The sequence below is a fragment of the Scatophagus argus genome, chromosome 17 (assembly GCF_020382885.2).
Source record: "Scatophagus argus isolate fScaArg1 chromosome 17, fScaArg1.pri, whole genome shotgun sequence".
In the NCBI taxonomy this organism is placed as follows: Eukaryota; Metazoa; Chordata; class Actinopteri; family Scatophagidae; genus Scatophagus; species Scatophagus argus.
Genome location: NC_058509.1, coordinates 10341594 through 10365737, shown reverse-complemented (window position 1 = coordinate 10365737; position 24144 = coordinate 10341594). Strand labels below are relative to the sequence as shown.

Below are 24144 nucleotides of genomic sequence, written 5' to 3'. Positions count from 1 at the left end.
TTGTGGTATTAGATTTACTTGAGTAATGGATGTGAGTACTTCATACACCACTACCGAGGTTAAAATATATATGTACATTTTATACTAAAGTGAGATAGATAGATAGATAGATAGATAGATACTTTATTGATTCCGAGTGAAATTCGATAGTGTAGTAGTGTGTAGTAAAGTGTGAGTAAAGTGTGAGGTTTAAAAAAGTATAAAGTATAAAAATCATTAGAGCTCCAGTTCTGCAAGTCACATTAAATTTCATCTTAATGACTTTGTGTATGAGCGATAGTTTTATACATAATTAAAAGATCTAAGTGCATCCCAACTGATTAACTTTCACCTCTGTGAGTGTGGGGTTAGATTTGAAAGCCCTCTTAATTCAAGTAACTAAATCTTAATAACTGAAGTAAAATAACACTATCTGGTGGTGGATTAATTCACACATCACGGCAGTAGTTTAGTCTGCTTATGTGGCAACACAGAGGCGGACATCACTAACCATCCCAAGATAATTGATCCAAAACAAACAAATCTCGCGTAATTCTCGCGATGACAATCGTGACGCTCTGATTGGATTAAAACCTTTAACTATCGGTCACGTGGGTTGGAGTTACTTGGCATTCTGGGACACAAACAGTGGTCGGTATGAATAGCTTTAACAGCGACAACAGCAGCAGTTTACACCGTGGAAGGAAAGCAGCGAGAGAGGGACGACAACACCCAGCTACCAGAAAAAGAGCGAACTGGTTTTTCATGTTCGGCTTCTGCATCCTGTTCCTCGCTTTGTTGCCGGGGAGATGCGGACGAGGAGGCCATCTACGGCTGTTTAGTGTCTGAGACGCAAAGGTGGACTTTATCCTCGCAGAGAGTTATTTAACTTAGCTAACGACACGAGTAAGTTAGCCTTGCAGTGATTTTTGCGCGTGTGTTAACGTTAGCTGGACGACAATACTGGCGGAGTCTTAAAAGTTGATGTCCTTGCACCACTTAAATTTTAGTCATCTCATTCCAAAGAAGTGAGGGTTGTTTTGTCCCTGTCGCATCTGCTCTGACAGCTCCCTCCATCCGTTGACTCTTCGTTGTCCTGAGCTGAGGGGTGACAACTCTGAATATGGCGAGTGTGTCAGACAGAGACTACAAAACTGACACTTTTAAGTCACTAGACTGGCGCAATTCCCAGCCAGTGTACCCAAGATAAACGCTGTTAAACTGGATAATTCGTGTAATGGACAAGGGGAGCGACGGGTATTATTTTTCTTTTTCTCACTGCACCTTTGCATAGCAATGGGTTGCACTGATTAAGCCTGCTTCTCAAAGTTCATAAATACCTGCCTCTGTTGAACCTCAAAAAATTGCTATTCGTAGACATGGACTTGCTCTGGATGTAAAGACTGTCTTGGATATCTCAAACGTCACACTTGTCTCCAGGTCGGGCAGTTCATCTGAGCCTTCCTGCTGGTCCCCAGAGCATATTTGAGGGCCAACATGTCAATGTCAGGGTCCACGACCGTGCAGCTTTTCACCAAGCTTGTCAAGCATGCGGTGGGCAAGGCGCAGATTCAGCTGAACCGCTGGCTGCAGAGGACTGCCACAGATGAGTGTGACAAAATTGACATTCTGATATGCAGCGCCTTTGACGAGACAGGGGCTGGCTTAGGGAAGTCAGACGGAGACCCTGATGTTACTAGTGCCACAGGGGGGACGACCTTCAGCAGCAGTGGAGAGTTCAGACACCCATGCTGTATCACCACCTTTTGCTTCAAGAGCGCCCTGCTGGCATGCATTCTGACTGCCGTGTGCTTCTCCTCGGTTGCCCTCGTGCGACAATACCTCAAGGACCTCTTGCTCTGGGTGGAGAGCTTGGACAGCCTCGTTGGAGCCCTGCTGTTTATAGTTGGTTTGATTATTGTGTCATTCCCATGTGGATGGGGATATATTGTTCTTAATGTGGCAGCTGGCTACCTCTACGGCTTTGTGCTGGGCATGGGACTAGTTATGGTGGGAGTTTTAATAGGGACCTTTGTGGCACATCTGGTGTGCAAAAGACTATTGACTGACTGGGTGCTGAACAAGGTCGGGAACAGCGAACAGTTAAGCGCTGTTATACGAGTAGTGGAGGGAAGAAGTGGACTCAAAGTTGTGGCCTTAGCGAGACTCACGCCCATACCGTTTGGGCTCCAAAATGCAGTTTTCTCGGTGAGTATGGAAACACTTCTACCAGCTTTTCCCTTTTGTCTTCAGAAGGACATTAAACAGTCATGTAACGTCCGTTGTAAAGTCATATGGGTTCACACAATGGAGCAGAGCTTATTACCTCTCTGTGGGACAGTTCAGCACAACATTGGCACACATGAAACTCAATCCCATTAACATTTTGATTTTAAGATGAAATGATTTTGTTACTGCTGGCCCAACCTGCTACACAAAGGAAATCATAACTAGTGTCAAGGAAGACAGGCAGTGTTCCACCAGGGCGTTTATCACTGAAGTTGTGATGGACTTTGGACTTTGAACATAGTAGTTGATCCACTAAATTTGGACTTTGAACATAGTAGTTGATCCATTACCTCACTCTCCAAGGCAGGCTACAGTCTAATAGAAGGCATAAAAATATAAGGCCGGTCCCCAGAGAAAGGAAACTCATTCCTCTTGCAGATAGCGGAAGTGGTCCTATGAAATTAAATCTGTTCTAGCCTCAGGACATCAATTATTTTATCAATTTGAACTATCAGTATCACATTTTATTACATATATTATCACAAGTCCAAGTTTTGTGATTCCATGCCATGTTTTTCTGATCTCAACAATGATCAAGTGTCAAAGTGACATGAAAAACCATGAAATCCAAATTATTGGCTTTTTTTGTGTGTAAAGTAAATCTAATGTCATTGGTCAAGACAGCTGACACCATGTGACCTAGATTACAAAGCTAAGCAGCATCAGGATATTGCTTTCAGCTGCACTCCTACACTTAACCTGAGGCCCTTGACCTTCATACATGGCATGAATAATTCATCCTCGCTGATTACCCTTCTCAGTCAACTCATTGATACCTCCAAATAGTAAAAGCCTTGAGGGATGTGTAACTGTATTGTAGAAAATCAGCTGGGAGGTCACACTTCAAGAAAAAAGCTATGCCAATTGTAACTGAGTGATTAATGAAGAATACTGACCTGAGGGTGAACTTGATGTTATGTGGTCTTCCAGCTTCAGATTTCCAGAGTAATACGATCAGTATGAGCCATACTGCTGCAAAAAGCTCTACAGTAGTAACAGATTATAACAGTAAATAACTAGTAGCATATTTTCAGATTGTTTTCCCTCACATAATTCTGTTCTTTTACTGCCCAGGAATGAGACTCAGCTGTCTTTCTTCGGAATCAGGGACATCCAGAAATGTCCTCATCTTAGCACGATAATGAGAAATAATAAGAATCTCAGATACAGACACCTCTACACACTGCTAGTGCTAAGTGATGATTAACATTATGAGTCTGTACGTTGTTTTGTTTTTTTTTTGTAAGGAAGTTCAAGCATGTAAAGCCTTTTAAGTTAAGCTTTTATAAATAATACCGTTTGTTTATGAAAACACATTTGATGAGAAGAGATTCAAAATAGTGTTGAAGCAGAAATGAACAGTAGCGCAAATGTGCAGAAGTGGATGCACAATGGGGAACTTGAAAGGTATCTATTGCTTAAAGTATAAAGATGTTGATGCACAGGCCTGGAGGCAGGAAAAGGAAAAAGGAGATGATGTAAGTGAGTTTCAGAAGCACAGTAATTACACAATGCTAAACCAGTACGTTTTCTTGGGTGGCTGATTTACTGAGACATTTTCTGCTTTTATGGCTTTGGATTTGGTTTTTGACAGTTCTATAAACACACACACTAACCAACATACAGTAAAACCTCACTATCCACATTGAAATTTTGAAGCACATTTCAGGCTAGTTTTTTCAGGTAAATCTTCAGGCTTGTTAGTTGAGGTTATGCACTTTGTTTCGTTATATTGAAAGCTGTTTTTAACAAAATATATGTTAAAAATGTAATGTAACTCAAGACAACTGTACCTCGGCAACCTCCAAAATCACTCATCGAGTTGAGTCAACACGTGTCTGTTGACGGTGTCATTTCAAATAAAATGTTCACAGACTGGAGATGACGGCATTGCAGGCGCACATGCATGCTGTAAAGAGAACAGTGTGGATAATTAATTAACTTGTTGTATTTAGAGATGGGCGCGATTAGTTGACTAGTTGATTCAACATTGCTACCCGTGCTAGTTGAAACCTGAACTAAACGGTTAAGCTTATCATTATTTTATTAATGCACACATTTAAATTACATATTGACATAAATTACACTGAAATGTCGTTGACATTTAAAATCTGATTTGGTTACTGATGAAATGTTTAAAAAGGCTCTTATAATATATGAAATACACAGATTCAGTTGTGCTCAGTTTGTTTTCTGAGTGATTTCTTACTTTTAGATCAGTTTAAACTTCCATTTAAAAAGTCTTTAGGGCCATCTCTAGTTATTCTGTACCTGTATTCCATGTAGTCCGTATATTTTAATTCAGCATCATTATTGTCAGTGCAGTAAATGTTTGCATGCATGAAGTGACAGAAAGACTTGTCATCACATTTTCCATTATGTAATTGGAATCCATATTTGCATAAATACAGCTGTACCAGTACTGTTTTCTCTGATTCTCTGCATTATTGATTAATATTCAGATTATTTCCTCAATTACTTGTCTACTCGTCTATAAAATGGCACGAAATAGTAAGAAAATCTTGTTAAAATTCCCCACACCCCATGGAGATGTATTCAAATCCTGACATTTAAGAAGCTGAAAGCAGCAGATGTTCACTCTTTCCTTTTGAAAGATGACTAAATGAGTTATTTATGAAAATATTTGCTGATAATTTTTTTTGCTGGTACATTAATAGACAAATCTTTGCAGCCCGAGACAATTGGCAGACTCCCTACCTGCAGCAAGCTGACCATTTTTATTGATTGAGACAGCAGATCAGATAAGTGAAAATAGTCATTTGGCAACAGCGAGGCGAGATTATCCCAGGCATCAGATGACTGCAGGTACAAGAAGTACAACAGGCAGTAGCTGTTTGTGCTGCACTTGTACATTGACTGATAGCTTGGTACTTGAGAAGGATCTCAAATTCAGATGCTTGGGCTGTGACATTAGAGTTAAACTGGGAGGCAGAGATTTTAGCATGAATCAACAAAAATAGGCAGTTAGAGTCAGGAGCTCACCTGCTGAAGTGCTGCTTTTCAAAATCTGAGATCATTTATTTCTGAATTCATTTGAATGGAGAATAAGGCTGAAGGACAGTCTGTTCCTCCATTGTTAATTTTACTGTCACAACTGTACATGTTTTTTGAACTGAGGATTGAAGAAACTTGTTTTGTTACAAAATACTGCTGTGAATTAAATTTAGGATGAAATTTAAGCTCCGGGTTAGTAACTCAGTTTGTAATGTTAAACAGTAAAGATTCCTTTGTCTTAGTCTCACACTATGGTCAGCAGTTTACCTGCTTAAAAGCTTCTTTTTCAAACAGGATTACCAAGCAGATGGTCTTTCTTTGCCTGACTGACTTGAGTGGCTTCTGTTTCTTGTTGGTTCATATTTTCAGCTACATGGTAGGGACATAGTTCTGTGTCCAAAGGTTGAAATGTCCCACCTATGCAAGGACTATGGCTTAAGCTTTAACAGTAGTTAAAATCAACTTTGAACTGTATCTGTAGACGTGAAAATGAGGTGTCAAAGTCAAAGGGGCACACTTTTTACACTGTGTTGCCCAGCTGCTGCCACTGCTGCATTATCTGCTATCACTATCTGCTCCACAGTCAGATAGTGAGGGTGAAATTAAAAAGCTGGCTAATTGACAGCCTTGTAAAGCACTGATTTTGTGCTTGTTCGGGGTCATTATCTATAAGCAAATAAACCTTGTATGAAAAAAAGGATGTCAGCTTCAAGCATCTCAAGCACAACTGCTAAAAAAATAGGGTCATATTTGGTGGTTTGCATTTGTTTTTTTTTTGTTTTGTTTTGTTTTGGTTGGTTTTAGCGTGTGATCGCTGTTTGTCTTTGAACATGCAGCTTGTCTAGCCCTGGGCGATACAGCTGAAATATTTATCACGATAAAATGGGTTTTTTTTTTTTTGAGTCAACGTTAATAATTATTGATCATTTTTAATGATTTTTAATAGAGGCTAGGAGAAAATTTGACTGCATAATTTTGAATTTAAGCACTTTTAACACTTTAGTTTTCTGTATGAAAGGTTCTGTTAATTATGAAAATTAATTTGCAAATTTGTTGTACATCTATTTGCCTTGACTCTGCTTTTTGACTCATGATGTTATTTCTGCAACACATACAACATGAGAAACTGTGGATGAATGTCAAACCACTAAATTCCAGTGTTATTTAGTTATTTCCAGATACCTTGACACATCGGAAGAACCGGAAAATCAGGGTGTTGTTTATTCACATGCAGAACTTTAGCCAGAGGGATCCTTCACTGGAAAGATACCCGGCCTTCCCAAAAGCAGGCTAATAAGCTGCTGAATTCCTGAGTTCACCCACCTCCTCTGCTACACTTTCCCTTCACAGTCCATAGGGGTTTCAAACCCAGCTCAGCCTCTCGCCGTGTACCTCGTGATTCATCTTACCTGGAAGCTCATTATTAAGCTTAGCTATTATTGTATCTATGTGATCTTACTCTCAACAGTAACAGGTGAAACAAGAGGTGGGTGGCTACTTCTAGCCCTGTACTGACTCACAATAGAATAATGTGTTGTCTGTTCTGTCCTTGGTAAGCACTTTTTGTGGATGAGGCTACATTTCACCATGCCCCCCCCCCCCACTTCGTTCTGCTGAAGTGGATGGTGCTACATTATAGCGGGTAACCTAAATCGACACACAGACTGCAGCAGTTAGCAAAACGATGGGACAGCTCAGGAAGAATGTTTGTGAACCCTTTGCGGACGAAGTGGACATATTGAGGTCTCTTTGTGTATTTTATTACAGTATTATAACCTTTAAAACTGCTTGCTCCCTCTGCTGTCATGATGAGCTGATGAAGCAAGTGGGGAATTCAGTGTGTGATTTAGAGGACCTTATCTACAGGCAAACTTATTTGTGCAGCCTGGGCAATGGTAACTATGTTCGGTGCTTCACCCTTTTTCACAAGGCGTAAATTGTGCACGTGTCCGGATGAGAGAAAGATACAGCGTCACGGAAGCAGTCCTGAAATTTACTATGCAGGCAAGGAACACCACTTCCTGTTTTCTTTACGAACACAAACTCAGACCTGCATTGTTGCTGCTCTGAATAAATCAGGTCAAGCCTTGGATGGGGTGTCTTTTCACTTGAATTTGCAGATTATCTTGATACAGAGGTGCTTGCAGAAGTGAGTAGGAGGTTCAGTGGGAATTCTCAGCGCGGTTATAAAAATACCAACGACTAGCCCTTCTCTGGTCGTAAAAATGCTGCGGGGTGAGGAGAGACTTCAGAGGAAATGTGCTTCACAACTCAGGGTTGATGGCTGAGAGAAAGAGAGAGCATTCCTTTTTCTTCTTGTGCAGCTCTCACAGGCTCACATGTCATGTCATGATGAGCTGAAGGCGTTTGGACTGTGTTGACACATGGTGTGGACACATCCGTGTGAATCCTTCAAGGAGAAAGGCCTGTTACGTGATTGCATTGTAGGAAAAAACTGACAAACATAAACACGCTGAGGAAAAACAGCTTGATATCATTAGCTTGATTAACCAGGTTTTGATAACATCACTGTCCTCTGAAGTGTAACCCAGGCTCCTCTCAGCATGTAGTGTGATAACAGAGTGTCACTGCGAGGAGACTCAAAACCCAGAACATTCCAACCCTGACAACATTTTTGGCTCAGGCAGTGTCTTGCAGCAACGCGCCACAGCCCTCGACACGCCGTTATCAGCCAGTGTAGTCACAGTGCGCATAGTGCCAAGGTCACATCCACACACACTCGGCAGAAACACACATGGGCTCATGCCATCACTTAATCAAGGGATCAAGGGTGACAGCAGTGCAGACACTTGCTTATATTTAGGTGGTTGTAATGAGATATGAAATGAAATGCTGAGCTGGATGTTTAAAGCCATGTTGGAGTTCAGAGTAACTACACAAGATGGTGTTTAGAATCTGTTTACCAGCCCAACCAGGCTCTTACTATTATTGTCATGTAACTTTATTTGTATTATATATATTATATTTATATTGCATATATGTATGGGTATAGATTATTTAAAGCTTATGTTACTTCACATTTCTCAACAAGGGACATGCAAGAACTTGGATCCCACAAATCTATCGTTTGCATACAGCACTGATGTTGACTGAGATATATTTTGTCTCATTTCAAAGTAGATCTATGGTGTGGTTTTTCCAGTGTGTTTAAATTCTTTTCAAGATTGTAAGACGTTTCTCCATTCTAAGATCACAGACGTGTCCTTGCCAAACTACCTGGTGGCCTCCTCTGTGGGCCTGTTGCCCACTCAGCTTCTCAACTCCTACCTGGGCACCACGCTTCGCACCATGGAGGACGTCATCGCTGAGCAGAGTGTCAGTGGCTACTTTGTGTTCAGCCTGCAGGTGAGCTGATTGTGATTGTCCATTAAGTGTGAAGATGCTAAATGTCCTGAAATAACTCCAGATTACATAGCAAACATGTCCAGCACATGTTCAGCTTTCTGCAGAACAGAAAGCTGCAAACTCAGGACTGGTCATAACTCCAGTTATGTCTTGTTGTCGTCTACCAACCAGGATAAACATCATGGATACGAACATTTATTTTTGTCAGTGACCAATAAGTAGAAACAAATAAATCTAGAGAGTCTTGAAGAATATACATAATTTTGTTGTTTCAATATGTGGTTCATTAGCTATATCTTCCAGCAGGGATGGACTGATCTGATTTGTCGGATGACAGTCAGGGCCAGTATTGACGAGACACAACCTGTCCACATGAAACACATTTCTTTGTCAGTATCATTGTAAAGCTCAGTGTGTCTCTAACCCGACAAAGTTGTCTGACACCTAACCCCCATCAAATGGCAAACTAGTTTTCACTCCTCACTCATGTTCCACAGATGACATATATAAGCTTTAGAGGTGCTGGTAAGCAGATTTTGTTACGTTAGAAACAGCTGCTGTGTGCAGCTGTGCTGAATGCATTTCCTCCTCTGTCCTTTGCAGATCATCATCAGCATCGGCCTGATGTTCTATGTCGTGCACCGGGCTCAGGTTGAGCTCAACGCAGCCATTGCCGCCTGCCAGATGGAGCTGAAGTCGTCACACATGAACGGCTCTTCCACCAACCACTCTGGTTTCACCTACTGCAGCAAGAGGGCTACAGCTGGCAGCGGAAACTGCGTCAATGTGGTGTGACAGCCGATCGGCACACGAGGCAGTAAGTTCATACGATGTGTAGGACTGCAGAGCTTGAGGGAACACGCTGACTTCAGATGGTGTCTGAAACATGTTGGTGGCTTATTATTTTCAATATTGTGTTCTGACCACCCGTGAAAGCGTACGTCTTTAGTCGGTACGGTGTTTTAGAATTGTGGGACCACGCACCTTTGAAGAAAGTACTAATGAAAATGGTTTTGCGGTTAATCATCTTGGGAGATTTCGTTTTCGTTGGAAGTTTTTCTTAAATTATTTTCCTTAAGGTACTTCTTAACATTTAATCTGTTACAGGGGATGTCAGTGAAATGATGATGTTTAGAGATATCAAAGGTGGCTGAGTGAGTAAGTGAGTTATTAAAAAAAGTAGCTCGTTATTAACTGCCTGCTAACACGATGAATGTGCAATCTGGAGCTTTCTAGAGAACCAAGGAATTGTTTTTTCCATGTCAACAGAATGCCAGCCTATGCACCTTTCTTTCAAACTACTTGTGTTTCTGTTTTACTTTAAGGGATTTTATGATTTTTTTTTTTCAGCATCAAGCGCTAATTCGCGGTACAATAAGGGCATTATTAATAGTTTTGAAAGATTTGGCTGTTTCGTCCGGTTCGTTTGTGTTCAAGTGTCTTATTTTTGGACTATCGAGAGAGGAGCATTACCGGCCTCTCTGACTGTGTGATTTCTGCTGGCTTACAACCACGTCAGCTGAATTGGCCTTGTCTGCCCAGAGATCATTTTAGCGCTTCTGCAATTTTGATAAGAGCAGCTGGAGAGGAGAGCAGATTTCACAGCAGGAGACTCAGGAATGTTTCTGCCAGGAAAGTTGAAGTGCGGCGTGATCAGCTCCTCGGCAGCACAGCCACATGTTCTGCTACAGGACGATTCCCACACCGAACTGAAACTGAGATGTCAAGCTTTCCTGTTAATGTTTATGTTTCTCTTTGAGCTGTTTTACATTTATGTTTTGCATTTTTATTTGGTTGTGAGATTATCCATTAGGGTTATTACATAGTTTTTTGCTTAAAATGGTAGTCATGGCAATTTCGTGCAATAGGATCACTGGAGGGAAAAAAAATGGCATGAATGTCACATTTCAGTGCTGAAACCAAACTAATCAGAAATGCTCTCGTGCATACAAAATAACACAAACCTAAGTCTGTGTTTAAGGTTTTACTTACATTATAGATGAGTAAGCTAGATAAAATGAAGAGGCTGTTATTTTTTTATGTGCCATAGTTTGATAAAGCTTATCAGACGCCATGACACTGGCCCCACCTGAGCTGAGGCTACATGTGACTTATGACTTATTTTATTACTTAAAGTTGCTGGTAATTCTAGAAATGATCTGTGAACAGTTTTTTGTGTTTTAACTCTTAATAATACAACAACAAAGCTCTCGTGCTGTAGATTCTTTTGCACAGTCCACTACAACAAACAAAACATTATTTTCATACAGAAGTGAACCTGGGAAGGGGTTTGGTTGGTCGAAAGTTGAAACTGATGTGTCTCAGAAGCTGACAATCAAACACAACATGGACACTAAGTGATGAATGTGATAATACTTTTTATTTTTACATGAATTATTGCGATGCTGCTCCTCAGACAAAGTCTGATTGAGGAATAATAAGGGCTCCTATATGAAATATCCATCTTTATATCCCTGTATTTGTTCACAAAAGCCTGTTTTGAAATACTGGCACAACTTTTTGTTAATCATTTTAATTTTTGTACTGCTGTTTTGTTTTTTGTTTTTTTGTCTTCAAAGCCAGATTTGATATTCTCCCAAACACATTCCACACTGTCAGTCCTCTGAAAACTGTACTTATATTCGTGTTAGTTGAAAGGGCCCCTTCCTGTGTGAATTTAGCAATAATGTTTGAAAGCAAAAAAATAAATAAATAAATATATATATATGTATAAAAGAAGTCCCACCAATAAGACCTTTAGCAAAGTGTTGGGAATAGCTGTTTACTACCAGTGTTAAAGATTCTCTTTAAAAGTGAACAAAAACTGCATTTGAGTCGTTAGTCGATCCATGTTCCACCGTAAGGTTGAGTATCAATATTCCCACGTTTGAGTTACAGTGCTCCTGTTACCTCTCGCTGCCTCCGATGGACATTTACATGCTGCCACTGATGTGGACACAGACAACTGAAATAAAATTTGTAGCGCCCTCTTTGAAGTGTCCCTAAACCTATTGATCGCTTACCGGTGTTGAGCAATCAGCCTCTCATCCCTGTCTCCTCAAAATCTTTTGAGTCCCACCCTGACATTTTTCCAGTTTCTTACTTGAATTGGGACTTTACTTAGAGAGAGAGGAGTGCATTTTATGGTTGCAAAATTCATAAAGTATGCTCACTACTCCCACTTTTTAAAGGCGTGGAAATTACTCTCTCTTATTCTCGGTTCCAGATGAGACAATGTTGTAAATACCCCGGTCTTTTTACCTGACAGCAGTGACATATTTTAGGACGTGTCCCTGCCCTCCAAACAAAGTGTGATTCAGTGAAGCTGTCCTGTTCAGATGTGGAAAAAGGAGATACACCGTGTTTAATGCAAAAAAATCAAGCACCAGTACATGAAACTTTATGGGTCACCGTGGACACACTTCTTAATTTATTCTCTCAACTGGGATTTTAAAAACTTGACGTTGTGGGAAATGAACAGTAAAGGCTTTGGTTCTTCCTAGGTGGGCTCTACTTAACTTAGATATAGTTATGCAACAACTGATTCCTAAGGGAAGTATATTTCATAGACACCCACACAAGACCTGCACACCTGGACTTTTCTCGAGGAGTACAGTGTGATATCACTTAAATGATTGACTCAAGGGTCTAGTTCGGTGCTATGAAATGCAGTACTTCCCATCTGTATCAAGTGCATTAAACATATGCTGTATTTTGTAATACAGAGGATTTTACAGTGTATAAATGTTGATATTTATCGCTGTATGATGCTTGTTCAGTGTTATTTATGAGAGAGAAAATAAAATCTGCTCAACTTTGTAACAAAATTTTTTTATTGTTTTTTTCCCCTGCATCTCTTTTTATTATATCTACTATAAAAGCTCACCTTTTATGAAAACCTAAGCATTGACACTTACTTTAATTATTAATTAGTCATGAAAGTATAAAAATAAAATACATATATATATCAATATAAACAAAAAAATAAAACTCAGCCACCGTGATCTCCTAATGTGGACTTTGCCGCTCTGTATAACACGTCATTTAGTCACCAGTGCCTTTTGTTACCCAAGTGTATTAATTAGCCCTGATATTAAAGGAGTAGTTTGACATTTTGGGAAATGGACTTATTTGACTTATTAGACTTATTTTCTCTGGCAGAGCTGGAGCCAAATGAGAACAGAAACTGGACTGTATAAGCGTAGTTCCTACTATCTCTAAATTGCGCTTTAATGTAGAAACTTGGATCTAGTCCAGTCAGTCCTTTTTCTGTTTAATAATTTACAGTTCAGGATACCTTATGCAATACTGAGCGTACCTTGATCCTTGTTTTTCTCTCTTAAGCTTCATGTGAACCTTGTTATTTCAGATGGAAAAAGCAGCCTAAGGTAATTGATATCAGTGTCAAACTCTGAAGTGAAATCTGTAGAAAAGCTCTGATTTTTGTTGAGCTGCCACACATTTTATGAAATTCCTTTTTACCCTACATTGCAGCCCCCAAAAACCAGAGTGATGGTAGACAAAATGTTCTCCGTCAGAAGATTTCCCTTATCCTGCAAACCTCTAAATAACTGGCAGTCCTCAAATATGCAGCAGCAGCAGCACTGTATGGCCAGAAATAATGCTGGCTTCTGGGACAGTTTGTCAGAGCAATTTTGAAGGGAAGTAGTGATGGATGTGGTGGTGGTGATAGAGCGGAGCACCACTTACGCTTGCCCTTGCCTTGCCTGTGACAAGCTATCTGTACAGGAGGAAGTGGGTGTTTGTGTGGTCGCTGTCTGACAGGCACGGACCAGATAGATTCTGCTTGTCAACAGTGCTGCACCACACACACACACACAGTGGAAAGAGTTGCCCACAGCCATCTATTCAACCCCCAAATTCAACGAAAAAATCCCCAGCCACAGTATTTCAATCAGTAACAGACGCCTCTTGCATTTTATTGCTCCATCTGTTACCAGGAGCTACAGCACGGATTTGTCTGCTGCTCTTCACACAGCTCGCAGATTGGGTCAAATCTGTGTCCGATCCATCATCATTCGACCCTGCCTCAAAGGACACAGCTCATCCCGGAGCATCCCCGCCAGCACACAAATACGTCCAGCACAAAACCAAGAACATTCATTTTGACGGGCCTCAAATGAAAGCCCTAGTTCTCACTGAGGGCTTTGCTTTGGGAGGAAGACTCCAAAAATACATCTGTGAGGCTTGTTGGTGCTCGAAAATACATCTCAGAGGGAAATTGTAAAAGAAAAAAAAAAAAGCAGGATGAGTGAAATGATCTTGGAATAAGTCCACGCAGCCTTCCAGAGGGAAACTTGTGATGCGGATGTTTATGGATTTGTGGAGGAGGGAAAACGCTGATGGGCCTCTGGCAGAGGCATCCTGCTCGAGGCAGACGGACAGATCGCATGAACACTTTCTTGGCTCAGACAGCTGTTGCCTCCATCTGCACCATCCATAACCTGCTGCTGTTCTCGTCCCGTGTGCTCAATCTGGAAACTGCTCGGTGCACAAGTTGGGTGAAATAGTGCACCACTGGAGGACCATGGGAAACAATTTCCCTCTGATTTGAGATCGAGAGTCCAGCCCATCTTATTTGTAAGAACACTTGTTTGCATGTTATTTGTCCATGTACGACCCATCCTGTACTGGCTTGAAGCTGAGATCACCATATGCCTGTCTCTTATGCCTGTCCCTGTGTAACAATAGGTTCAATTTTGACTGCCTGATGTCTCATGACAAGCATCAGGTTAAGCTCATGTTTTAGGTTTAAGGTGGTTCATGTGCCCTTGCTAATCAGGAACCAGTGAGTGGGGGACAAACGAGGGAGGGAGGCCTGTTCTGATGACGCCTGCTTCCAGGGAAGAGTCACATCTGTGTCCTCTCCTAAGGTCAGCTCTTCTTCACTTTGTGTGACAGGGCTGACTAAAAACTGTGCTGTCTGCTCGCCAGGCAAACATGAAAACACATTCAGATTTGAAGGCCGCATTACAGAAGGAGGTGAGGGAGATGTCTTAACTGTGTGTTGGAAGACACTGTGAGGAGGAGGTTACATCCAGTTTGTGGTAGAAATTAGGTCATAATGTATGTATGATGAATTGAATAATTTCTGTATTACGTATGAAAAAATGAATTTAATTATATCGGTCTTTATGTCAATATTCATCCATATAGTTTAATCCATCTCCTAGCTGAAAATTAAAAAGAGGCGATTTTTATTTACTGTGATTGGGTTGCTCCTTGGCCCTAACTATCTTGGCTGATGTCTATATGTTTTTTTTTGTTTGTTTGTTTGTTTCTCACATTGCACTAATAAAATAATTCAGTAAGTTAAAATTTAAGTAAGTAGTAATAACTGCAATGACTGGGGACTGCTTTATGACCATACTTGTACTGCAATCGAGAAAAAAAAAATGTTTCAGTGGTTTAAATCAGCTGCATTTACAGATGCACAGTGTCAGCACAATAATGAGGAATTTGCTGTTTGGTCATAGTTTGTTTTAGTTTGAATTATAGCAATCAATTATAGTATCAAGTTGAATTTGGAGTCAAAATTCAGGCTCAAACTGATGAACATTTATTTCTTTTTATTGCGAATACTGAAATGTGTAAATGTGTTATCAGAGACAATTCAACTCAGCTGTGCTCTCTAGTGGTCACTTGCAGTACTACACACACACAGTGCTGCCCACATGTTGGCAGAACAGTGTCATAACTTTTCCAGATCAACAATGATTTTTTTCAACCTCAATTTTTAATCCAACATGAATGGGAAAAAAAAAACTAAAAAAAAACTGGACAAACAATGTCTGCAGAGGAAGTTCATGTGATATGACTGAAATCTCCAGCAAAAAAAATAATAAACCTTTTACTGAAATTGTTTGGTCAATTGCTGTTTAAACCGGTGATCAATTAGCTTTCAGACTTTGTAAAATGAATTTTCAAAACACACCAAACTTTTATATTTTAATATTTATTGGCTTTCTACATTCATTTAACAATTGCACTGGGGCAAAGCTTGAGAAGAGACAAATTAAAAGATAAAACTTATCAAATCAAGATTTACATGTAACCAACTTCAGATGAGGTCAGAACCTCTTCTTTCACAGAGGAAGTGGTACTGTGGTCTGAATCCAGCACTCATGACATCTGCACTGGAAAAGTGAAACACACAAAACAAGCTAGACCCCCTGATCTAAAACAAAAGATTTGACCAGCATGTTTCAGGTTGTTTTGAGCTTTTCTACCCAGCAGAGAAACTACAGTAGATTCCCCAGTGATCACTGGTGTAGCGTCCACAGTCCAGCTTCTCCAATCCCACCAGGGCCATGTGATCAGGGGCCAGCCGTGCGACGTCATCCTTTGTAGCTGGACGGAAGTAGACCCGATCGAAGCGACAGCGACTGACATAATTAACAGTCTTATTGCTGTTAGCTTTGGTGTCCCATGTGTAGCGGCAGTGCTCCTGTTTCCCCAGTTGCTCCCACACATCACAGACACTGGGGGGCAAACCCACCTTGGCCACCTGAGATGGAGCACAGGGAATAATTACTAAAGAGGAACTGTGAGAGCCATCAAACACATTTTGACGCACGACGCAGAGACAAACGACTCACCTCAGTGTCCCTCAGGTTCGTGTCCCCTCCAAACAGGACGGTAACATCATCAGGTGCCTCTCGCATCCTCTGCATCACAACTCGCAGCTGTTTCATCCGCTCCGCCGCGTGGCCTTTGCAGCTCTCCAGGTGGGATGTCATCAGACACAACTTCTGGCCCTTAAAATCCACCTAATTTCAAATACAAAAATCCAACTTTGTTTCAACTATGGCGAGCTGAATTTCAGCACCTCTCATTAAGTATAACTTTGTGTGCACAAACTTGAGCTACAAGAAGATTCCTCATCATTTGAGTGGTGGGGTAAGTTACTATCTCACTCTCCAGGAATTTGACTCGTGACTTCTTCAGCATCATCCCAGTGAAGTAACCTTCTTCACCACCTGGTCAGCACAAATTAAGAAGAGTGGTAGTTTAAGCTGCTGAGCTCAGACACAGTTTATGCCATATTCTGTTCAATGCAGTTGTGGGGCCTTTTTGTATTTGGTACATCATTCTGTGTATGAAAAAAACAAAATAAACACATCATTGGTGTTTTACACAGCAGACATGACTTACAGCAGGAAAAACACAGATGTTACCAATAACACTGGCGATGGCTCTGTTGTATTCAGGTGTCCCAGTAAATCTTGACAGTGTGCCAGCATGCACAATACCAGGATAGAGAAACTGAAGCAGCTAAATAGGATTCAGCCATCATTACTTTTATTACTTACATCTGTGCTTCCCCAACATGTCAAGACATATCAAAATGCATTTAGGGAAAAAGGCCTTCTGAACATACCTTCAATGATTAGGTAGCTTACTGCCCGTTTTTTCAAGTACTGGACATAAGGTGGAATGAGCTCCTGTAGGAAGACCACGTCAGGAGTGTATCTACATGAAGGAAAGATTCACTTTTCAAATGTGCCTCCCCTCTTTATAATATCCTGAGGATGCTGTCCAATATGTGACCTCTGCATCCACTGTAACTCCTCTGATATCAACAATTTCAAGAAGATTGGACTGGTCCCCACAAATGAGAGATCAATTGATATCAACAAAGAGTAAAGGTATAAACACAAGCTTACAAGGCTATGAAGGAGCACAGGCCTCTGGCACGTTCGGCAAGGTTGTCTGTGTCAAGTCCATCCACATTCCAGGAGATCAGCGACAGTTTATCATCATCTTCTTCTGAGGGTTTGTGTGTGGAGGCGGGACTGTCTTCAGTCAAATCTATACTGGAGATTTGAGATGAAGAGTTGTTAAATATTGACAGGATGTAACAGAGTCATGGGTGAACCTCATCACACACACTAATGTCTTACCAGTCCCCTGGAGGCTTTTCCTCAGTCCTCTGCTTCTTTGTTTTGGGGCTGGTCTCTCTCTCTGGGGTACTTCCTACTTCAAATACTCTTTCCATGTCAGCCTCAAAGAATGAGTTCAAAGCTCTCTAATACAAATGACAGGTGAAGTAAATCAGGGCCTGAAGATTTTCATGCAATCCTGACAGATTTAGACTTACTTAACTTAGCATTAGAGTCTGATTTTATCAGTGAAATGCGTTGCATGTTGAAAGGGTCACAGTGGCCAAAAGCTGTAGCATTCCGTGTCTAGCTGCAACAGTAACCTAGCTAGATAAAGTCGCACCCAAAAGTCCTCAGTTGGTGTAGCTACTATACCTCCATCTCCCATTCATTTTCAGCCAGGTAGCACTGAGCCACAGCGCTGTCTGTTCCCGCTATGGCAGCAAACTCTTCGCAGAGGCGGGTTCTGTTTTCTTCCACATTAGAAACAGACGGTTTATCCGAGTCTGAAGTAGACGCCATGTCTTGTAGGCACTCCTTCTACTTACAGCACTACACAAGAAGAAGAAGAGTAAAACACAAACATTACTCCATGTTCCTTTTCCGCTACAAATTATTTCTGGTGTACCAGTGAAAGGCTTCCGGGTAAACTTGCTAGTTGCAACAAATCCGAGGGCAGCAGATTGTGCTCTGTGTGATTGTAAGTGGTTGTCTTAGATGTTTCACCGGTAATGAATATCACCCCATGCTGTTGCTGTTTACTTTCTGAACTATCGGCGGTACAAATCTGGTCGAAACGCAATTAAACTTGCAGACGGCAACCGCCTGTAAGACTCAAAAGGGAAAGAGAAGTTTTGCACGGACAATTTTTCGAACGCAACAGTTTCCGGAACCGAGTACACAGAAGTTTGACATTGTACATTTTAGAGGCATTAAATATGGTTTCACTGTCTTTAAATTCGTTAAAACAAGTAATGAGACTAATGGTAGATGGCCCAGGCTTCGACAGAGTCCTCAGCAAGGTAAAGATACATATTCAGCGACGTTCATTGATTCCTCGTTTATGTAAACACAACGCTTAGTCGATAGCAAAAGCCGGGGATGCACTGTCACAGATAGCTAACTTATGTCTTTTTTTTCCCCAGGTAGACATCTTGTCTGCCAGCCCAGGAAAGGTGGTGTGTGAGATGCGGGTTGAAGAGGAGCACACCAACCGGGGAGGGACGCTACACGGTGGGCTGACAGCCACCTTGGTCGATGTCATCTCCACCATGGCTATCATGTACAGTGAGAGGGGAGCGCCAGGAGTCAGTGTGGACATGAACATAACGTGAGTTCATTAACACAGTCAGCCTTAAAAATACCCCGCTGAATCCCTGTGGTCACACTTAAATCCAGACTCAGAAATGTAGAAACATTTGAGCTCTCAAATAGACAAATATAACCTCAGATTGCTTTGGTTGTAGGGTCCGTAAATACATATCTACTGCGTTGTATTATGTAACGCGTGGAATGAACCTTCATACTGTGTATTGCTAAAAATGCACAAGAGATTTACAGCAACCACTTCAGAAACAATTTTCCTCCAATGTAGTCTTTTAATTTTGATTTAGGTTTCTATTAGTTCAGGTATGTCTGTAGGTAGAATTTTAGAAATACCAAAAACAAAATATGTAATTTTTTTTCTTTTTGTAAATTTTTTGAAGTTCTTTGAGTGTTTACTCAAAGTGCAGTCATATTTTCTGTCTGTTTTTTAATTACATCATGTTGTCTAGAAGTGCTCAAATGGGAACATACCGACTCTAAAAAAAAATTAAAATTAATTTAACTTCACTGGGTTCCCATTTATTCCCACTGTGGGTGACCATGACTTTGAAGTGTGTCAACTATGTCGCACTGAAGATTCATTTCATAAACAACAAATAACTGGGAAAAATGTCACTATCTTACAGATACATGAATGCTGCCAAGATGGGAGAGGATGTACTCATCACTGCTCAGGTTTTGAAGCAAGGACGTACATTGGCGTTTGCCACTGTAGACCTCACGAACAAGGCCACAGGGAAGCTCATCGCACAAGGAAGACACACCAAACACCTCGGCAGCAGTTAAACTGTCTCACCTGTGTGCCTGTCTTTATGTCACACTTTTCATGTGTCTGTACTGTAAAAACAAAAGAAGATGTAAACTAACTGATGCCTGTAAATAGTTTGCAACAATGCATTTAACAGTGGTAACAGTGCTACAAACCATTCTCATGGTTGGTTAATGACTGATGGTCAAGAGTCAGTCCTGACCTAACTGCTGTAAAATTGGTATTGCTTCATGCACATGCAATAAAAGAAATAGACAAGAGTTACGCTTTCAGAATTTGCACTGTATTGGGATATGCTCAGCAGTATTGATTTGAAAATCAACAGAAAAAAACCCCAGAATTTACACGCCTCATAGCCTTTCAACTGAACACACTGAATCAACAAGGAGAAAAACCATATGTACTATGTACTTCAGTCTTTGACCAACAAAAAGCCTGCAAAACCCAATTTTAATTTGATGAGCATGGCAGCAAATTATCTTAATTTTAGTAAGTCAAATTAAACAAATCAGTTAGTTTTCAGCAACTTTAGTTAGGCAGGTTAAATATTAAGTATGTCACCATTTCAAATTCTCAGCAACCTACATCCCAAACATAACATAAAACATCAGATTTCAGTAGCTTAAATGAATGGTGCATGAACATTTTGAATGGTGACAATGACCTTCAACATCTAACCAACATGTATGAACTTTGTGTACAACATCTTTCAAGTCATTCAAAATTTTAGCAAAGGCCTGCCTAGCATGTTTCAGAGGAAAGCAAATGACACCAAAACATTTTCAAAAATCCAGCAAAAAAACTAAGGCGGTTTATAAGAAGCAATACCTACACCATATGATTTCACAAATATTGTTCATCTTGTTTTCTTTGCTTATACAGGTGTTAAACGCCTATTCACACCTGTCCCTTGGTCAAAAGATTGTGTAAAGTTGCTCTAGAAACCCCATTGACATTACAAACAAGCTTTAACAATCCTTTCTTATGACAACAAGGATATAAAAACACGTCCATCTGAGAACCACCGTGAAGACCTGTGTATTGTTTGTTCCTGTTTTGATGCAACATAAAGAGTTCCTTCAATGACCGGTGCTGTTGACAGTGCAGCTCCAAGAGAACAACCAACCACTCAAAATCAATGTTCGTGCAGGTTCAAATAAACAAAACTGGATGAGTGATTAAGAGGGAATGAAGAGGGAGTGAAATAAAAAAAAAATGGGGGAACCAATCCAAAAATGGCAAAGAGAAGAGGAGGAACATTGGGAGCTTGAGGGAAAAAAACAAGGATGGGAACTTAATCAGCTTCAGGTCAGGGAGAGGAGAACGAGTAGGTAACAACAAAGGAGAGATCCAAGCATAAGTTCAAATCTTTTAAAAGGAAACTGGTGGAGATGAGTACATCACTTTGCTTCTGAAGGCTTAGGCAGGAGGGAGGGGAAGGGCTTTTCTCTATGTGGCTGAGTGGAGCAGGAAGTCTTAATCAGGCATGTATGGGCGGAGGTGATCCTCGATGTCTCCTACACCCCAGCAGGTCAGCTGGTCCTGGGGTAAGTACAGGCAGAGGCTGCACAACTTGAAAACTGTGGCCTTGGTTTTAGGAGTCTGCAAGGAAGGAAGGGGGGTAAGGGGTGTTAGGAGGCTGTAAGAGGTTTCAGTTTATCAAATCAACAACATTATGATTTCAGTGGACTTACTCACCTGTAAGTGCTGTCTATCCACGAAGAGAAATACAGACTGACTTGGGTTGTTCATGACCATTCCAGCCTTGTCTTTACGACCCAAAGCGTGCAAGCACTGCTTCTCATAGTCTCCATGATGAAATTCAAACTTGGCCTGTAAATCATTGAATTCTTATGAAGCAGGAGATATATTTTGATACATCCAGCCTGGGGATGCTTGATAGACGAAGGAAATTATTTCTAACATTCATATTTCTGACAAGTAAAATGTCTACATTATGCCTATAGAATTATGAAACGTGCACTAAAATATTTCAGTCAAAAATAGCTGCTAACATACTTGAGTTCTGTAGACCAAATAAGGCATTTGAAGACTTTGCACACTTTTTAAATCATTGTTTTGTAACATTTTACCAATGAAACAATCAACTAATTAAGCCATAAAGTTAATTAATTAATACAATAATTAATATACTGTTAGTTGCACTCCTAATTAGACTCAAAAACAAAACAGCCTGAATAATCTGATGATGTTCTGACCTGAACAGGCCTAAAGGGTTCATCATCGGCCCCCTTCCATCTGGAGAATAGCAGACAGACAATCTTCTCAATATCGTTGCGTGGCCAAAGGATGAAGTCCATCTCCTGTGTGCAGCCTATCACATCCTACAGCAATGACAAGGAAAAACAATGTAAAACACAGCAGTACATTGCATTCTTTAAGCTATCCCCCCTCAAGATGGTGCACTAACATACCCTTCGCATTGACTGGTATCGGGGAGCGTGTAGTTGCACAACATCTTTTTGCAGGAGCTCTATTGAACTCTCGAGAGAGTAGCTGGAATCCCGCACACCTCGTAGGATGTTTTCTTCATAATTGTTGGTCATCACTGGCACCACTTCAGCAACTTCGAAAAGTGCAGACTTCTTCTTCTGCAATCACATAAAAACACAGAAACATGCATATTCAAGTCATTGTTCCACCTTGGTCACATAGTGCCCAGCTTCCCCCAGGGATCAATAAAGTATTCTGATTCTGATGGTAAGGAACAAGTCTTAAGTCAATATTTAAATATGCAAACAGTGCATCAGTATGAAAGATGTGTGTTGTGTCAAGAATCACTGCATTCTTCCATTTTACTGACAAACCTTTTCTTTGAAAACGAAGGCTATATAAATCTTGAAGTCAAACTGATCAGCCAAAGATTCCCTTTTCTTCCGAAGTTGAGCTCGAAGGCGATTTCTTGTCTGATTTCTTCGTGAAGTTGGGTCCCCCATGGTCAGATTTTGATGGTAGTGTCTTCCTCTCGTGCAGAATATTTTGGCAACACTCTCTATTTTTGTATTTATACGCAGGATAAAAGATGGAGCTGGCTACCCTTGGCAGAAACAACGCATCAAACAACTATAGGCTAGATCTGTGAAGTGCCCAATAACTACTAACCAAAAAAGTCAAATCAGAAACAAAACTAAGTCATTTTATTTTTTGTAAAAGGGCAGTGTTGAGGAGGGGGGTGATCAGCAAGCTAAGACTACATCTCATCGTTATTGGTTCAGAAATACATGTTTTAAGACATGACTTTTAAGCCAAATTAGCTTCGCTTTTCAACCTGCCATCGACAAAGGACTACAACAGAGATTTAAATGAAAGAGCAACTCAAATTTGCATAACTTTTAATCCGCGTTACTGAAATTAACAGAAGCGGCCGCTACTGTAAAAACCCATACCGGCAATATATTTTTGCTAGTGAAATTGAGCAGTACAAAGACTAGCAAGCACACAAATACAATGTTTTGGCCATTTCAAAGTCCCTCATCCATGGCTGTCGTTTTGTGTTTGTTTCTCTGTATAGACTGCGTTATGTGCGTGTTACAGACGGATCGGGGATACAGACGAACATGGCAGGTAAATACAGATGCCAGGAGATATTGGCACCGGGTAACATCGAAGACTAATGCGAAAGTACCTTGACATTTCCTTGACTGTTACTGCCACTCACTGGGCCCACGGCCTGCGGTGTTGCCACTGCTGGTAGTCATGATGTGGGCGTATTTTTAGCACACTAGCTAAGGCGAGCTAGCAAGCTAATCTAGGCATTCACTTCCGACACTAACTAGTAGTGAACCAGCGATATAGCTACATCTTCTGACTGACTGGCTTGATTGAGGCCTATGTGTGGTTGGCTAGACAGCGTACAGTCATCTTTCCACGCGTTTACATTTTCCCGTCTGGTCAACGAGACTGCCAGTGCTGTGAGAGTCAAGAGACGCACAGGATTGACTGACTAACTAGTTTTGCTTGTACTCAGCATTTTAGGTCGGTATAATTTGCTTCAGTCGTGTTTTGTCAACAACTACATCGACAAAAAAAACTGCCAGGAAATTAGTAGCCAACCAACGACAAACGCTGAAGGGCAAAATAGCTAAACAAAATCTCCCCTTTGCACGTCTGAAGTTTCGAGGTGTTTGCTGCGCTTGTTTTCTTTCTCTTCTTTTCTTCAGTCGTCACAACCTCCGACTCGCCCTGCTACATGCCATGTCAAGATAAATCGACAATCCAGCTGAAATCCTCCGTTCTTTCAGTCGACATGTGGCGTGTTCTGTCTCCCGGTGGGCCCATATTTAACGGCGTGTCGTCCAACGTTTTTCCGTTTGGTTTCTTTGTGTGTTTTTGGACAGCTAATAATGGCACAGAGAAGCTCGACGATCCACAGCCTCCCCCAAAATGGCTGCACAGTCAACTACAAAGATGTGACGTGTGTTGACATGTGACTGCACGAGGGGGGAAAAAACACAACTGGGAAAAAAAAAACATTCT

The 24144-nt window shown here is 40.9% G+C and overlaps 4 protein-coding genes across 4 annotated transcripts; 2 read left to right on the top strand and 2 right to left on the bottom strand.

Annotated features, from left to right (window-relative positions):
- The first annotated feature begins 595 nt into the window (after positions 1-595).
- On the top strand, positions 596-12476 carry tmem64 (transmembrane protein 64). Its single transcript, XM_046417904.1, has 3 exons — positions 596-2187; positions 8494-8649; positions 9253-12476. The coding sequence occupies exons 1-3, from the start codon at positions 1477-1479 to the stop codon at positions 9442-9444; spliced, it is 1059 nt and encodes a 352-aa protein (XP_046273860.1). The 5' UTR covers positions 596-1476; the 3' UTR covers positions 9445-12476.
- A 3133-nt stretch (positions 12477-15609) lies between these two features.
- Positions 15610-18198, bottom strand: tdp2b (tyrosyl-DNA phosphodiesterase 2b). Its single transcript, XM_046418296.1, has 7 exons — positions 17928-18198; positions 17574-17698; positions 17337-17486; positions 17051-17142; positions 16531-16649; positions 16269-16439; positions 15610-16177 (listed from the first exon to the last, which is right to left on the bottom strand). Exons 1-7 carry the CDS (start codon positions 18072-18074, stop codon positions 15896-15898), a joined length of 1086 nt encoding a protein of 361 aa, XP_046274252.1. The 5' UTR covers positions 18075-18198; the 3' UTR covers positions 15610-15895.
- acot13 (acyl-CoA thioesterase 13) lies at positions 18199-19907 on the top strand. The gene is made up of 3 exons (XM_046418300.1): positions 18199-18574; positions 18698-18882; positions 19505-19907. Exons 1-3 carry the CDS (start codon positions 18491-18493, stop codon positions 19662-19664), a joined length of 429 nt encoding a protein of 142 aa, XP_046274256.1. The 5' UTR covers positions 18199-18490; the 3' UTR covers positions 19665-19907.
- Position 19908: 1 nt separating this feature from the next.
- c17h6orf62 (chromosome 17 C6orf62 homolog) lies at positions 19909-24062 on the bottom strand. The gene is made up of 5 exons (XM_046418298.1): positions 22476-24062; positions 22083-22259; positions 21867-21992; positions 21346-21480; positions 19909-21249 (listed from the first exon to the last, which is right to left on the bottom strand). Exons 1-5 carry the CDS (start codon positions 22602-22604, stop codon positions 21124-21126), a joined length of 693 nt encoding a protein of 230 aa, XP_046274254.1. The 5' UTR covers positions 22605-24062; the 3' UTR covers positions 19909-21123.
- Between the last annotated feature and the right edge of the window lie 82 nt (positions 24063-24144).

What these genes read in the sequence shown, in the direction of transcription:
- acot13 (XM_046418300.1), top strand. Translation starts at nt 18,491, where the DNA reads ATGGTTTCACTGTCTTTAAATTCGTTAAAACAAGTAATGAGACTAATG. An exon ending in TCGACAGAGTCCTCAGCAAG is followed by an intron (nt 18,575 to 18,697) that starts GTAAAGATACAT and finishes TTTTTTCCCCAG; the next exon opens with GTAGACATCTTGTCTGCCAG. An exon ending in AGTGTGGACATGAACATAAC is followed by an intron (nt 18,883 to 19,504) that starts GTGAGTTCATTA and finishes ACTATCTTACAG; the next exon opens with ATACATGAATGCTGCCAAGA.
- tdp2b (XM_046418296.1), bottom strand. Translation starts at nt 18,074, where the DNA reads ATGGCGTCTACTTCAGACTCGGATAAACCGTCTGTTTCTAATGTGGAA. An exon ending in GAAAAGCCTCCAGGGGACTG is followed by an intron (nt 17,487 to 17,573) that starts GTAAGACATTAG and finishes TCAAATCTCCAG; the next exon opens with TATAGATTTGACTGAAGACA. An exon ending in GGAATCTTCTTGTAGCTCAA is followed by an intron (nt 16,440 to 16,530) that starts GTTTGTGCACAC and finishes ATTTGAAATTAG; the next exon opens with GTGGATTTTAAGGGCCAGAA.
- c17h6orf62 (XM_046418298.1), bottom strand. Translation starts at nt 22,604, where the DNA reads ATGGGGGACCCAACTTCACGAAGAAATCAGACAAGAAATCGCCTTCGA. An exon ending in CCTTCGTTTTCAAAGAAAAG is followed by an intron (nt 22,260 to 22,475) that starts GTTTGTCAGTAA and finishes ATGTGATTGCAG; the next exon opens with AAGAAGAAGTCTGCACTTTT. An exon ending in AACCCTTTAGGCCTGTTCAG is followed by an intron (nt 21,481 to 21,866) that starts GTCAGAACATCA and finishes AATGATTTACAG; the next exon opens with GCCAAGTTTGAATTTCATCA.
- tmem64 (XM_046417904.1), top strand. Translation starts at nt 1,477, where the DNA reads ATGTCAATGTCAGGGTCCACGACCGTGCAGCTTTTCACCAAGCTTGTC. An exon ending in TCCAAAATGCAGTTTTCTCG is followed by an intron (nt 2,188 to 8,493) that starts GTGAGTATGGAA and finishes CTCCATTCTAAG; the next exon opens with ATCACAGACGTGTCCTTGCC. An exon ending in ACTTTGTGTTCAGCCTGCAG is followed by an intron (nt 8,650 to 9,252) that starts GTGAGCTGATTG and finishes TGTCCTTTGCAG; the next exon opens with ATCATCATCAGCATCGGCCT.